This window comes from Anolis sagrei, chromosome 3 (genome assembly GCF_037176765.1).
Source record: "Anolis sagrei isolate rAnoSag1 chromosome 3, rAnoSag1.mat, whole genome shotgun sequence".
In the NCBI taxonomy this organism is placed as follows: domain Eukaryota; kingdom Metazoa; phylum Chordata; class Lepidosauria; order Squamata; family Dactyloidae; genus Anolis; species Anolis sagrei.
Window position 1 is genome coordinate 243,762,444 of NC_090023.1, and position 16,811 is coordinate 243,779,254.

The 16,811-nt window shown below is 38.3% G+C and overlaps 1 protein-coding gene across 9 annotated transcripts in view; it reads right to left on the reverse strand.

Moving 5' to 3' along the window:
• The window catches only part of PLCH1 (phospholipase C eta 1), a 155,037-nt gene that overhangs the window by 59,393 nt on the left and 78,833 nt on the right, over positions 1 to 16,811 (reverse strand). For all 9 annotated transcript variants that reach the window (XM_060767660.2, XM_060767657.2, XM_060767663.2 and 6 more), the window contains 4 exons: positions 12,676 to 12,822; positions 10,536 to 10,779; positions 8,405 to 8,534; positions 5,492 to 5,662 (listed from right to left, as the gene is read on the reverse strand). In XM_060767660.2, the coding sequence (XP_060623643.2) occupies positions 5,492 to 5,662; positions 8,405 to 8,534; positions 10,536 to 10,779; positions 12,676 to 12,822 (692 nt within the window). The remainder of the gene's footprint in view (positions 1 to 5,491; positions 5,663 to 8,404; positions 8,535 to 10,535; positions 10,780 to 12,675; positions 12,823 to 16,811) is intronic.

The following is a 16,811-nucleotide window of genomic DNA, read 5'->3' on the forward strand; positions in this document are numbered from 1 at the left end:
TTTTTTTCTTTTGGTAGCAATAGGGGTGGCTGTGTTCTGCCACCAAAGAATCAAATACAAAATGCTGGAAGGAACTGAATTCATCTAAGGAATAGTTCAGCCCTGGGGTTCAGAGGTCTACCCCCCCCTGTTCTAAGCCATTGAACTTCAGATGACAGCAGCACTTTCAAAAAGATCTTCTCTAAATAGCATGGTCACTTCGAGACATTTTATTCCTCCAAGTGAAATTGCAGTTTGACACCCTCCTCCATGCTGACAAGCAGTAGACATCTGATGACAAGATACTAGAGAACTTTGTGTGGTTGGAACCAGGATTTCTAATAGTATAATGTCATCTGCTTAGTTTTATCATCCAATTATGTGTTGTCCTTTCAGATTAAAATTTATTTGTGTATGAATCCCCTGAAGAAGGCTATCGAAATGCTTATAGTCTGAAATGCACTGAGCTTTTTCTATAATAAAGCAGCTATCTACCAGGCACTTTGAGATGTATTTCTGGTTTACCCTGTGGATTGTCCTCTGCTGTCAGGAACATTCCTCACAGCAGCTGACATGCTGCCTCCAGCTTCTTCTCTCATTCCAATCCTTGGGCCTCAATAACACCATTCCCATCTCAAACGCAGTGTTTCAACATTTAGAAAAAAAACTGGCTAACACATATGGTTGGTGTGTCTGTTCACTTACCTAGGCCCCTTCCACACAGCTGAAAAAAATCCCACATTATCTGCTTTGAACTGGAATATTTGGCAGTGTGGACTCAGATAACCCAGTTCAGAGTAGATATTGAGGGATTTTCTGCCTTGATGTTCTGGGTTAAATGGCTGTGTGGAATGGGCCCAAGAAACAATTTCCTACTGAAACTACATCTCAACTTGTAATAGTGAACTCTTTTGCAGAGAGCTTCCTCATTCAGAGGAAATGATGAAGGAAATGTTCCAAAGTACTGCAAAGATTGTACCCTAAATCCAACTGTTCATCCCAGTTAAAGTGATATCACTATATCAATGGGATTTATATGACTGCGGATTTCCTGAATTCAGTAAAAGCTCTCCCCAATTCAGTAGCTAATTGGGATCAGCAAATGGATTCAGACTTAATTATCCCAGCTTGATTTCAGCAGCATTTAAATACAAACATTTTTTTTTCATACAAGTAGTTAAGTGTGGGAACAGAACAATTACTATTTTCTGAAGTTTTTATTAGGTGTTTTAATTCTTATCTTTCATGTTTTAAATGTCTCTTATTGTATCTTATGATGAATTGTCCCATTGATTGTATACTTTGCCATGGTGTTGACTGTAATTTGGTGTACATTTGTAAGGCATTGAATTTTGCCACTATTTCTGTGTAAACCTTTTTTAATCCCCCACAGGGGTGAGAAAAGCGGTATTTAAATTCTGCAAATAAATAAATAAATAAATTCCCTAATTCAAATTTTGTCTATTACTTTGACATATTAAAAATCTCATAAGTACTGAGCACAATGCAGCTGGTAGCTTAGTATGTTTACATTTTACCAATCCCAGTGAAATAGTTATGACCTTAACACTGCCCCATTGAGTTCAACAGAGTTCCCTTTGAGTGGACCATACCCAACATTATGGCCATTTCTGAAAATTCTGTTGTCCTGATGTAATGAAACTATATCTAAAACTTTTGCTCTTAGCTCATAAAATTAGTAATGATACAAAAAGCATATTCATTTCAAGAACATTATACACACACACACTAAAATAATCTCAATACAGCAAAAGTATTGAAACTAAATTAAATTTCCTTGGTTTAATGAGTACAGTGATTAGAAACTGAAACCTGTAGGGGTAAAATTAATGAGAATGGGAGAGAAAGAGAGAGGATGTGCATATCTGATCCAGTAACCCTTTTGATTCATGATTTTTTAATGCCAGAATATAGAATACTTGACACATATAAGAATTTTGGAATCAGTTTTTACTGAAATAGGTAGCCTAGAAATAGTATCACAAATCCAAGAGACAAAGCAGTATCCTCATTCATTAAACCCATAAGCCCCTTGTGAAGGTACAGTAGGTCCACCAAATCCACAGAGGTTCAGTTCTGGAACCTCTGCAAAAAAAAAAAGATGTTTGTGATGTTTGAGCTGATGGTTAAGCATGACTGCATTCACATTCCTACCATTTTACGTAATATGACACAAAGGTTCTTTTGAAGAGTAAAGATAAAGCAATAAGGGGTTGAACTGTTTTAACAGACTTTCAAAACACTTTTAATTAATTGATAGGAAACACAAAAATCTGTTCAAAAACACTGAAAGCACACTGAAACAGAAATGTCTGCACTTAATCAAAACTGAGTAACAACTTAAATGAGTAAAATATCAATTTTTTGAAAGAATTGTGCATGTGGCACAATTTCTTGTGCTTATTGAATTCAGCATCCCAAAATACATTAAAAACAGCAACAATACTGATAAAGGTTTTTCATCACATATAAAATTAATTAAATAACTAAAAATCAAACAATTGAATAAATGAATTATAATTTAATGCCAACAGGTTATTTGACTTTACCCTCTGTGGACTTTTAAAACATTTCTTGGTAGACAAAAATGCAGTGGTGGGGCATAAAAGCTGGGGAGGACATGTGGCTCACCCCTGTTTTTAAAGAACACATTGATCATGAAGAGAGACAGGATCTAGCCTGTCTCAACACTGAAACATGGCTTCTGCATTTTCTATGAACCTGACAAGTCTGTTGTAGGACCCAACAGCTTGGTTACTGCAATACTTGTGTTTTCACTTCACATTTTGTGCTTCTGACCCAGTTGAAATCTCAGTTGCATGGGATTGAACTATGGCACCCTGATACATCTTTATTAATGAGATTATGGGCTAGAAGGCATGATCATCAAGTTTGCAGACAATGCTAAATTGGGAGCCAACACTCCAGATGACAAGAGCAGAATTCAAAGTGTTCTTAACAGATTAGAGAGATGGGCCAAAACTAACAAAATGAAGTTCAACGGGGACAAATGCAAGATACACCACTTAGGCAGAAAAAATGAAATGCAGAGATACAGAATGGGGGGCACCTGGCTCGACAGCAGTACACGTGAAAAAGAAGACCTTGGGAGTCCTCGTGGGTGACAAGTTAAACATGAGCCAACAATGTGATGTGGCAGCTAAAAAAGCCAATGGGACTTTGGCAGCTAAAAAAGCCAATGGGATTTTGGCCTGCATAAATAGGAGTATAGTGTATAGATCCAGGGAAGTCATGATACCCCAACCACACCTGGAATTCTGTGTCCAATTATGGGCACCACAATTGAAAGGAGATGGAATATGTCCAGAGGAGGGCGAGTAAAATGATCAAGGGTCTGGAGAACAAGCCCTATGAAGAGAAGCTTTAAAAGCTTGGCATATTTAGCCTGCAGAAGAGAAGGCTGAAAGGAGACATGACAGCCATGTATAAATATGTGAGGGGAAGTCAAAGGGAGGAGGGAGCAAGCTTGTTTTCTGTTGCCCTGGAGACTAGGATGCAGAACAATGGCTTCAAACTACAGGAAAGGAGATTCCACCTGAACATTAGGAAGAGCTTCCTAACTGTGAGAGTTGCTAACCACTGGAACTCTCTGTCCCAGACTTTGGTGGAAGCTCCTTTTTTGGAGGCTTTTAAACAGAGGCTGGATGGCCATCTGTTGGGGTTGTTTTGAATGCGATTTTCCTGCTTCTTGGCATGGGGTTGGACTGGAGACTGGATTGTCTCTTCCAACTCTATGATTCTATGACACTATGTGTGAATGACTAACTTGTGTGGCAGGAGATTTGTGAGCACATGCAACAGAGCCTCACTACAAAATGAACAAGACTGTTCCCTGTATCTCCAAACCAGCCAATCATGACTAGTAACAATTATCAGATAAAAATATTGTGCACTGCCCAGTTCAAAGGTCCACCTGTCTGGTTTTTAGAGTCCTCATAGGAGTAATTGGTCAGTATCTGCCAGCCTTGAATCTCCATCAACTTCCCATTATTGGAAAGAGAACATTAACGTTCTTTATGTTTCCCATGCATCTTCTGTTACACACTGGGTTTCACTTCAAAGCTCTATGAGTGAGCCATTCTTGTGGAACCCATTCTGATCCCCAGAAAGGAGGTCAAAATGCTGAGCCTGCTTGCCGACTTTTCAAGGGACAGCAGGTGTTTCTCAAAGCCACTGATCCAGAGTGAAGTAATGGACACAATATAACTGCCTTGCATGAGCGCACTCCAAAAGCGCCCACAGAATGGTGAAGGGGACGGTCAGACTGGGGCTATGACAGCTGACAAATGTACTAGTAATGAACAACAGATGACATGCAGAAGCTAAGAGAACTAGTGGAACAAAACACCAATTATTTTATAACAGGTGTCAACGGCATGTATAGCATAGCTCAGAGCCATATCTGTGAAGCGCACAGTCTGTTTTACTGGGTGTGCAAAAAACAAGGTCTCTAAAAATTCCTTTCCCTCCATGTTATGGAAAGAAGTATGGTGATGTGACGAACATGCAAACATTAGTATCCCACTGCTAGAGATTGCCTCACACACATACACATTGATATTATGCATATCATCTTGGCTAATATTAAGTTTTAAAAAATAGGAAAAGGACATTTCTCTAGTTTTAAAGTTTAGTTTAAGGTGCATACAATAACAAAAAATTCCAGGGTGCATACAATAAAAATAATACAGACTGGGATTTGAGAGCATGAGGATCTGAATGTTGAATAAGTTCACATGTGCTAAATCAGATGTCAAACTCTTTATAGTTACTACCCATTATGAGAAAATCTGATTGAAGTCTCAACTTTTTCATTTCTTTTCTGAAATGTATGAATGTGCATCAACATGTACAAAATAAATTCTATTAAACACATTAAGTCATCTTAAGAAACCTATATTTATAAATAAGAAATTAAAAAGTCTGAGATATAAGTAAAATCATCTCCATTTTTTAAACCCCAAGTGAAGCAATGGGATAAACCCATGTGCCAGCAGTACTGAAGACCAACAGGTTGGAGGTTCAAATTGGGGAGAGTATGGATGAGCTTCTTCTGTCAGCTCCAGCTCCCCATGCAGGGACATGAGAGAAGCTTCCCACAAGGATGGTAAAACATCAAAAACATCCAGGCATCATCCTTGCAGACAGCCAATTCTCTCACACCAGAAACAACTTGCAGTTTCTCAAGTCGCTTCTGACACAGGAAAAAAAATCTCATTTTTTTTAAAAAAAAGTTCTATTTTTTAACAGTAGATGACAACATTTTTCATGGTTGTAAATATTAAGTGATTATTTAGTAAATATGTAGCACATGAACAAATTTTTACACAAATTTGTATTCCCTTATGCTTAACTTCACCTTCTCCATATCAGCTTTGGCTAGAATTGAGGTTTCATTGAAAAATAGAACTTTTTTGTGAATTACATGAAAATAAGTCAGGGAGGCTCTGTATTTTCTTTACATTCTTACCTTTTGTTCTACCTTCAGGAACTGAGCAAACTCCTCCACAGTGAGGTGGTCTTTTTTATCACTGTAGCTCAACAGTAGCAGGTAGAGGTCACGCCTTAATGACATCATCTTGTAAAACACAGAAAACTCTTCAAAAGTTAGGGTCCCCTGGTTTTCATCTGTGTCAGCCTCCTGCAAAGCAAGAAGAGTAGAATAAGCCACAGTGGGTAGATATGGCTGAAGTATCACGACATATGGGGATACAGGGATTCAAACTAACTGCACTCTTGTTGTTTGCGTCTGTTTTTGGGGAAGAATGGAGTGCTTACTATATATTATTACAGATTTTTAAAAAAGCCAACAACTTTGAGCATCAGCTTAAGAGGATTTGTTTGGGATTTCAGAATGTTTCACAGCAGTTTTTGCAAAATGCATTCTCTTTGTATACTTAAATTCCAAAAATAACTGATTTGGTGGAGTCTACTTTATATCACATTTTAGGCAGCTGGTTCTAAAGGCACACAAGGAACAAAATGGAAGGGTTTAACATTATGCTTCTAGAAGAAGACTCTTTTACTCTTTTCAGAAAAAGTTAACAAAATTAATTTTGCATCATAAATAACTAAATTCTACATAAATGTGATAACATGCATGTCTAACTCATCCTACTTTTCCCCTACGACTCTGCATAAACACAAATTTATAGCAGTCAAGAAGTACAAGGAAACTGCAAATGTGGAAGATTATTGCTATACATGACAACAGCAGCAAGAATTATCTATTCTCAGAGGTGGAAAGACAGTGACTCTAATTGTTCAATTGATGAGATATGTTTTATGGTTCTCTTAAATGGCATTGAATCTTGCCAGAGTTGTAAACCACCTTGAGTCTCCCCTGCAGTGGTCAGAAAGGTGGAGTATAAATGAAGTCAATAAAATAAATAAATAAGTGCATGTTGAGTGTCTAGCCTTGTTTCTTGTGGGCAGAAACAGTTTTTCTTCAATACCAGTGAATTTTGCAAAATATAATGAATTATATTTTGCTTAGACTTAGATGAAGATATGATGACAACAACCTGAAGTGATTCAGACTTTTGTACTACAAAATCATGTTGTTGTAGACACAGAGTAGTCAAAAAGACAGCAATATTATTTGTCTTCTCTAAAAAAAGATACATTAGTGAAATCCAAGAAGAAACTGGCAGTATTGACAGAAAGGGAATTTTCAAATGGTTCTATTTGCTGGGGAAGGGGGGGGGGATATTGAATACCACAAGCTATGCAGTTCTGCTAATGCAATATTTATGTTGGGAATCTTCTATCCCAAATACAGTACTGCATTTAAATACAATAAAGAATCTACCTAGCATATGTATAATCAAGCTTGGGGAGGTTTATAGAGTTTATTATAGAGCTTGAGAAAGTTATTTTTGGACTACTGATTTATTTTTATTTTTTGTCGTGTCAGGAGCAAGTTGCTTCTGGTGTGAGAGAATTGGCCGCCTGCAAGGACATTGCTCAGGGGACGCCTGGATGATTTGATGTTTTTATCATCCTTGTGGGAGGCTTCTCTCATGTCCCCGCATGAGGAGCTGGAGCTGATAAAGAGAGCTCATCCGCCTCTCCCCGGATTCGAACCTGCAGCCTGTCGGTCTTCAGTCCGGCCGGCACAGGGGTTTAACCCACTGTGCCACCGGGGTCTCCTGACCACTGATTATGATGACTGGGCGTATTCAAAAAGTAACTCAACTAACTTCTAGTCATCTAAGTGAGCAGAAGACTAGCAAAATACATTTTAAAAGAGAGAAGTTAAATAAGCCCAGAGAAATGCAATGGATAGTCTACATCAAGAGAATTTTGTAATTTTTCTGACAAAAGCCTCCAACTTTTGTCAGAAAGCAAGTGTAGGAAAACTGGTATTCCTAGTAGAAAACATTACCTGTGACTATAAGGTTGCTGCCTGAGAAAGAACTGCCATACATGTCTATGCATGCAAATAACTGCCCACATCTGTGATACTAAAAGGCTCTGCAGAGAAACCAAGAAGCCTGCAGGCAGTGCTAGCTTAATTTGGCAGCTGCCAAAGTGTTCCTATCCTGGGGAAAGACATATATCTCACAGACTAAGAATTAATTTGTGCTGCCTCTAAACATCAAAACAAAGAGAGAGTGCATTTCTTCCCAGGATGGAGAATGCTTTGCTTTGACACAATCTTGACATCCAAGAGGGCTCCTTCATTCAGGACTTGAAGACTGGTAGAAATCTTTGTATGGACTGTAGACTATTTAACCCTCTCTGAATGTGAAATCTCCAATTGGCTAGCTTGGCTTTATGAGGTGATGGCCAAAAATATCTAAAGGGAGCCATTTTCCCTAAATACTACCTACGCTGGTTTAAAAAACCCAGCTGCCTGCACACTTGCATGGCCAACCATAAACATGGTTATTGCACTTGTAAAAGTCATTTCTCTTTCTTCACAATGAACACGTTGTAGAATGTTAGTGCATTCCATTAAAACTGGATCTAGAATCAGCAAGTTGCCTTCTCCTAGCTGCAAATTCTCACCAAAAGCTCCTTCAGTAAAACATACAAGCCAGAATTGCAGCTAAACACAACTAAGCTTTCAAAGGGAAGCGGATCTAACAGATTAATCATTGGCCTTGTCACAAAACATATTAAGAACGGTGTCCATTCTGCAATTAATTAAATGCTGTATAATTCCTCATGGGAGGTCTAGTGCCATATGTTGCAAATCCAGCCATAGCCTGATGCTGACATAAGATGACATGCTTGGCCTATCCTCACTCCCTTGTCTCCTATGAACAATTTATCACACTGAACGGTCTGCCCATTAATCTTCATTGATAAAATTCAGACTTCATTTCTGAAGGGCTAATGGTCAGCCCACAAACAGAAGGAAAAAACAGATGCTCACCTGAAACATTTGTCTCACTTTTCTGCGGGGCAAATTGACATTCAGTTTGTGCATCAACTGGTGGATTTCTTCAATATTTAACAATCCATCCCCATTCTTGTCTGCTTCCTCAAAAGTCTGCTTCACCCAAGTGCAGATAAATTAAGGAAATAATGCACTATTTATACTAAAATGTTCTCTGCCTTGCTTTTGAAGTATTGAGGAAGAAATGCAAAAAGTAAGCAGTCTTGTCATATACAAATCAGGACAATGTTAACAATCAAACAGGACATGGAGGGACAGTTCACACATGATCATTTCCCTACAAGTGACAGTTTACAAATTGTGATCGGCCTTCCCCAACCTGGGACCCTTCAAATGTGCATAGGGTATGTCTATAGTTACAAGGATAGGAACAAATTAGAAATGACATTTCTCATATAGCGTCACACTTCCCTTGTGTAGCTCTATTGACTGACAAGTAATCAACAAAGGTTGGGAGAAGCTGGAATGGGACCATGGTATGGGACTGGGAAAGGGGTCTTAAAGGAAAGGAAAACCAGCATTTTCACTCCTGATCCTCTCTCTCACACACACACCAATAGCTGCTGTTTGTAGTGAGAAGATGCTCCAACAATAAGCAGAACAGTTCAACTATGAGCAGTAAACACTGGTTGGTAGAGAGAGCAATGCCAATCAGGACCATATTGGAAAGGTATAAAAGACCTCTCCAATTCACACCATGTCACACTCCCAATTCTGTCCCATCCCCAACATAATCACTGCAGCCAAAATGATTTGTAACTTAGTGATGATGCAACTAAACTTCTGAAAGAATATGGAGTCCTTCTAGTAAACTTAGATAATATCAGAGTATTCTATGCATATTATCTAAATTTACTAGAAGGAATCATTTCATGAGATATCCCAATATAAAATGGGAGGCCTATTTCAACAATGGAACCCATGATGCTATGGTGGCACTGCTTATACAATAATCCTGAAGACATAGCTATATCTCTGCTCCTCTTTCCAGAATATAAATGTTGTGCAATGGTGCAATTCAATGGTATATGACCACAAGTCAATGATTTAACTAACTGATGTATCTAAAGTGTATTGAGCTCTACAATACCTTCTCATTCTATTCTTGGTCAACTATTCCATCATGTTGTACCTTGTCCCTGGTGGTCCCCCAGCCCTGACTCCATGCATCTCTTCTTTTTTCCTGAGGCAGATGCATTCCTGTTACGCAGGAATCCTCATTCCCTGGTGGTTTCCCTTATGTTCTTACTCCAGCTGGAGCTGTTACAGGGTCAGTTCACACCACAGCCTTCCCATCTGCCAGAACTAATAAGGCACACAAGGTTTGAAGAGACATTTCAGCACAACCAAATGTGCGACAGCAATGTGCAGCTTCTCAATAAAAAAAAAAACAGAGATAAATATAGAAAGTGCAAAAGGAGTTTATGGAGCTTGTAATTTGCCACAAAAGGTTGGCAAATGTTTCTTTGTCTTTTGATGGTCTGAAATGAAGTTTGGAAATAGGAATGGTTAGGTGCGAGACAACAATCTTGCTTTCTTATTCCAGTCTGGCAATGGGGGGATAACTCATTGAGGTCATGACCTTTTAAGCTCATTGGCAAAAGAACATGCTTGCTCCTGAAGTATTAAACTAATCTGAAAATGAGTAATTCTTTACATGGTGGGGCTTTCCCCTACTAAACTTATTTCCAGCTTTTCTCCCGACCTCACCCATCCCTTCTCTTGATTTAAGGTTATTTAAGGTGCTCTTTAAATATCTTTTTTTTTCATTTTTTAAAAATCCCAAAGTGGTTTGCAATAAAAGGATTTACAACATGACAATGATGAAACAAATGAACAAGCAACATTTCATTAAAAATCTGAAAAAACTGATGACGTCAATTGTTACACACAGTAATGCCTTGCTACATAACATTTTCATATTTAAATTTTTGATCTTTCCCCAGTCTCTGCAAATAATATTTGTAGCCAAGCCAGGAATCCTGATCTCAACTGTTCTGATCTTTTTGGATTCTGTATCACAACTATCTGCCTTTCTAAAATTCAATAAAAGGAGAAGCCCGGGGCAGACCTGATGAGAGTGAGAACCTAATCACTTAAAGGATATTGATCATGTGTTCGTTGCCTTTTCACAAGAGAGTCTTCATCACTTATCCCAGCCATCAGGTATTTCAGCCCAGTGATCCAAGTGCGAGCTTCCTCTGGATTAGACGTTATCAAATCCAGTGACTCCATGTGGTTTCCATGGTAAATGGTAAAGCAGCAACTGGGATCAAAGTTACCTTCAGCATGCCGATGGAATATTTCTGATTGTCGGCCTTCAGTGACTTTGTAGATGGAATCAATTATGACTGAAAAAGAAACAGGTGGGAGGAGAAGAAAAATAAAAGAGGTTGAATGCTTTATGTCCCCATGTTATTAATTTATTACACATCAAAGAGACCCCAAAGGAACGAGAAGCTGTTGTATATGCTTTTGGAGAGCTATGTGGGACATTTCCCAATCTTGCCAACATCATACCAAGTAGGCTTGTACATTTCAGCTCAACCTCAATCCATTTCTGCTGGCAGGATACAGTAGACCCCCCCCCCCATCCATTTTCATGAGTTTCCCAAAAACGGGCAGACAGCCAGATGGCATTTTCGGACCACAGCCAAAAAATATGGCTAGAGCCGGCTCATTGGCGGCAATGGGGGGGGGGGGGGCTCCGCTTCCTGTCATTTTAGGCAATTGCATCATTTGTCTTTATATCTTTCATTACAACCTGGATTAAAAAGCTTTAGAGTTAAGGTATCACTCTTTCTGTGATCCTTTCCCTTTGGTCTGTAGAGGAGACCTGGGTTTAATGCTTCCCTAAAGCTGTTTCTACTCTAGAGGAGACAGGTGGTATAGGCACTGCAGTTGTGCTCTCTCCCTGCACACAGCTTTCCAAGGTTGTTTTAAGGAGGCTTCCCACTTTCTAAAGAAGGAAGAGCAATGACCTGGAGCTATCCTACCCTGGGCTTCCTTTAAAAAGCCCTTTCTTTTCTCTTGATTGCACTGCAGGCCCTACCTGGAGTGGTGCCTGCCTTTTTCCCCCTCATGCCTTTTTGCTTTGGGTTTAATGCTTTTAGTTTCCTTCTAAAGATGTGAAAACTCATTTAAAACATTAAAAATGAAAAAAAAATCTTTTAGAAGGATAAATAAAATACATAAGTGTTCATGTATTTATTCCTCCAAAATTATTTCTAAAAATTATGCAGAAGTTAAGTTTTTATGTAAGACTATGCAGTACTATTCACACTAGTATTTCATGAGCTGATGCCTGAGCCTAGTGCTAGTATATGGAATAGGCTGTGCATTTCCAGGAATATAACTGCCAGTTTAATTCCATTTTAAACACAAAACTGTCCAAAAGTATTAAAATGGCTGCAAAACCAATGGAAAACACTTGTTTGAAAGAAAAAGAAAGATCCAAAATTGGCCAAAAATGAAACCAGAAACAATGTAGTGTTCATTTCAGTCTTGATGGGCTTCTCAGTGTAGCCCATTGTGAAGGTTTAGAGGGCAGAAATGACAACAAAGTATTCTTACCATGCATCAAGGGAACCACTGACCGCATAGGGAAACTGTTGAAGAAACACAACCTACAAACTACCTACAGACCCACTAAGAAAATCCAACAAATGTGATGTTCAGCAAAGGACAAGAGGGATCCTCTCACCTCTGCAGGAGTCTACTGTACACCATGCAGCTGTGGACAAGTCTACAGAGGGCCCACCAAATGCAGCATTTTCCAAATATGAATCAAGGAACATGAAAGGCACTGCAGACTAATCCAGCCGGAGAAGTCAGCCATAGTAGAGCACCAGATGAACCAACCTGGACACAATATATTATTTGAGAACAAAGAAACGCAGGACCACTCTAAGAACGACCATGTCAGGCTACACAGAGAAGCCACTGAAATCCTCAAGCATGTGGACAATTTCAACAGAAAGGAAGAAACCACGAAAAGGACATTAAATATGAATAAAGGTAGCCAACTGCAACATTCACAAGACATTCACACCCTGGACATTCGACAGATATATATAAACCTCACTTGCTTCGTTTCCAACAGACTTCACAACCTCTGAGGATGCCTGCCATAGATGTGAGTGAAACATCAAGAGAGAATCCTTCTGGAACATGGCCATACAGCCCGGAAAACTCACAGCAACCCAAAAGTGACAAAGTTATTCAACTCTATCTTATAATAAACTTACTTTTTGCCTTTTCACTCTTCCTAGATGGCCTCCATCTGATACAAGTCCTGTGCTCATCAAGGTAAAAAAGACGAACCAGACCTTTGGCTCCATTCTTCAGTTTAACCATTTGAGTCCCAGATTGCATTACACTCATACATCTTTCAACTGCAAGAAAAAGAGAGGGGGATTACAGATAGTTTGCACTGCTAATTTCTGGATCAGTACTTATTTACAAAGTAACTACCATATAATCCTTCTAACTTTAATCTTCTAACTTTAATCTTATATAAAGGCAATCTAGCAATTCTGGAGACCTTTAAAATGTAATATTAGAATTGAATTTGTTATTCAGTAAACTAGAAATAGCATACAAATGATTTATTTTGTTCAACAAAACAAAGAAAAATGTCCAAAGAAAAATATTGTACAATTTTTCAGAATATCAGGAACTAAATTTCATACATCCGATTTGTCAATTCAAGAGTTTATAGCTCTTGTAGAAACTTGAAACTACAGATTTTTAAAAATACGTTGTTTAATTTTGAAAAAGCTCAGGCACTTTTAACTTCTAATAATAAATAAATAATACGATATGATTTTCTTCCACTAATGCAAAACACTGAACATATTTATAGTGTGCTAATAAGAAGGGATATGATCTAGTTTAAACACCATAAAGAACAATACTATATATACCTTGAAAGCAAAAACAGGTTGACCATTATCTGGATATTTGAAAATAAAAATACTCCAAAATGCAAAACTGTAGGCATGGGTGGCTGCGATAGGGGCACCTTTGCTTTCTGATGGTATAATGCACACAATCCTAATTTCATACAAAGTGAAATATACATGGGGCAGGACATGAGCATTTGCCCCCGTCCTTGAGGTAACATAGTGGTATCGTGACTACTAGTGATGAATATATTTACTGTGCCAATTTTCACCTGTTTAAATACAAGAAACATGAATCTCTAGACATTGAAAGAGGAATGTTGCTCCACTGATCCATGTACCATTGTAGAGATAATAGAGTGTGCCAAAGAAAAGATCACCCTGGTAGATCCAGCTCCACTATTATGCAATGGGGCAGGCAGCCAGAAAAGGTCCAAAGGAAATTTTCTGCAACGAACAGCCTCAGAAGACCACAGAGACCACAGAATATCAAAAGCCAACAATTCAAAACCAGAACTTGTAGAAGTCCATATCTGGTTTTCAAAAACTGACATTATTTGATATTAAACAATGCTGAAGTCCTGTAAAATGTTGGTCTTGGAGACTTCTAGGAGAAGCAATTCATTATTCTCTAGATCAGTGGTTCTCAACCTATGGGTCCCCATGTGTTTTGGCCTACAACTGACAGAAATCCCAGCCAATTTATCAACTGTTAGGATTTCTGGGAGTTGAAGGCCGAAACATCTGGGGACCCTCAGGTTAAGAACCACTGCTCTAGTGTGGTGGAGTCTCCTTCTCTTGAGGTTTTTAGGTAGAAGCTGGATGGCCATCTGTCAAGAGTACTTTGATTGTGTGATCCTGTATGGCAGGAAGTCAAACTGGATGGCCCTTGTGGTTTCTTCCAAGTCAACTCCACTGGCTGCCTATTAGTTTTCGGGCAAAGTTCAAAGGGTTGGTTTTGACCTTTAAAGTCCTACATGGTTTGGGCACAGGTTACCTTCTTTCGTATAATCTGCCACAAACACTTAGGTCCTCTGAGGAGCATCTACTCCAGCCTGCCAGAAATTGACTGTCACCCAGAGGACATTTTCATCAGCTGTCCCCATGACTGTGGAACAACCTGCTGGAAGTGCTCTGACAGCTAAATAAGCTGTTGGAATTTAAAGCACATTGAAAACCTATCTTTTCTGGTAGGCCTTTTTAGACAGTTTTAATCACAAATTTTGAACTTGCATCTTGTGTTTAATCTTTGTTCTGTGTATTTTAATATATGTTTCATAGAAATATGTTTTAATATGCGTATTTTATAGAATTTTTAGATGATTATGTGTCTTTAGCAACGTTGTAATTTGCCTCAAGTCACAAGGATATATGTGTAAGAATTATGATTATGATGATGATGATTATTATTTTTCTATGAGTCTATGGATACTTTAGAGCAGGGGTCTCAAAACTAAGGCCTGTGGACCAAATGCAGCCCTCCAAGGTCATTTACCTGGCCCCTGCCCTAAACTTTAGATTTAGGATCACCTTAAGTCTGAAACAACTTGAAGGCACACACAACAATCCTAATTAACTTGACTATCTCATCAGACAAAAACAAACCCACACTTCCCATGAAATACTAATAAGTTTATGTTGGTGAAAAGTGTTCTTCATTTTAAATATGTTATTGTTCTTTCACTGGTTTGGGGTGTTGTTGTTTTTTCACTACAAATAAGATATGTGCGCTGTACATAGGAATTTGTTCATTTGTTCAAACTATAGTCTGGTCCCCCAACAGTCTGAGGGACCATGAACTGGATCCCTGCTCTAAAAGCTTGAATACCCATGGTTTAAAGAGCCAAGGACTTCAAAACAAACTTGGTGGGAGTAATTTCACCCATTTCTGCATTACATAGAGCTATCTGGGGTGCCACAAGACTCCTTCATTCATTCAATTTATATACCATCTTCTTCCAAATCTAATAATAATAATCTTTATATCCTGCTACCATCTCCCCAAAGGGATTCAGGGCAGCTTACAGGGCACCCCAGGGTGCACATATAACATACAACAGGTAAAAATGGTACCAAAGTATAAAACAAGACACATAAAATTATAACAACAACCCCCATCAACACATACTGCATAAAATAAAAATAATGCAATTTTAAAACAACAGGATATAAAACTAACTGTTGTCAATTCACAAGGTGCCAAGTGTCAGCTACATATGGGTCCATTCAGCCTACTCAAGACCTGTCTGAATATCCATGTTTTCAGGTTGGAAAATTGTCAGTCAATTACTGACATGATATTATGAAAGGTGTTTGTGGAATTTTCTGCCTCAGATGCCAACACAACTTGACCAGTACTGGGAATTATACACTGAATTGGGTGAGCAGGAGATGCCATTTGCTGTCTTATCTAATACAGCAGAGTGCCATGGTTATCCCTGAAGGAAGGTTCCTTTGACTTTAAGATTTGCAAGAGAAAGGAAAATTTCACCAGGAACTCACCCAAGATACTAATATCTTCTTATACACACACAGGATTAGAAAGTTTCTTTACTATGAGGAAGAAACAAACACTACATGGGATTTTGTCATGAAAATCCCTAATGAAGGCTATAGCTTCCTTTTCCATTTTAAGAATTCAGGGAATGGGTAAAGTAGTTCATTCATATACCCTTTTTAAACTGACAGGTTTGTACGAGTACTATCAGCCACTTAAAAGCATGTGAGGCAATAAATAATTCATAGTAAGAGATCCTGAACATATACCCATAAAAGATTAACAAATAATATAAAGGGAATAAATGAATGCTAAAGAGATTTATACAATAATTGAATCTTTTTAGAAAAGGGGAATCATAAGCACTACATATAGCAACTGTGGAGAGGGGGGGGAGGTATACATTCCTTCAGTGTTAAATTCTGCTTCCAAGTCACCAGTTCTCCCGGGCAAGTTAGCCTTCTTGTTTGCGTTTATTATGTAAGCCTTTGTGAATGAGCAGTTTGAAAAGATGTATTATGAAAGCAACTCGGAGCACTGTTTCTTTGGAATGCATGTGTACAGAGAACACAGTTTTAGGATATCTCAGTCTCAAATTGATGGGTTTTATCAATGGTGATCTAAATATTTCATGAAGTAATAATCAACATTGGATTATCATTAGTATCCCACCAACATTATTTATGTCATGAAGTAACTAACACATTCTGCATAAAAATATTTTGGCTATATTAAATAAGCACTAATACAGGGGAAAAATTCAAAGAGTGAAGTCAACAAACATTTCTCAATATAATGGATGTATATAGGTTATATACAGAATCATATTTTGACTTTTTGGAAGTTGCTTTTCCAACTGAAGATTCTCTGGAATAAAAAGGGACACAGTCCATTCTGCAGACAAAACCTAACAATAGGACTAAACACAATCCTGAAATTGTACCTCTGACCAGTATATAGAACTCCCCGTGAACTACAATCC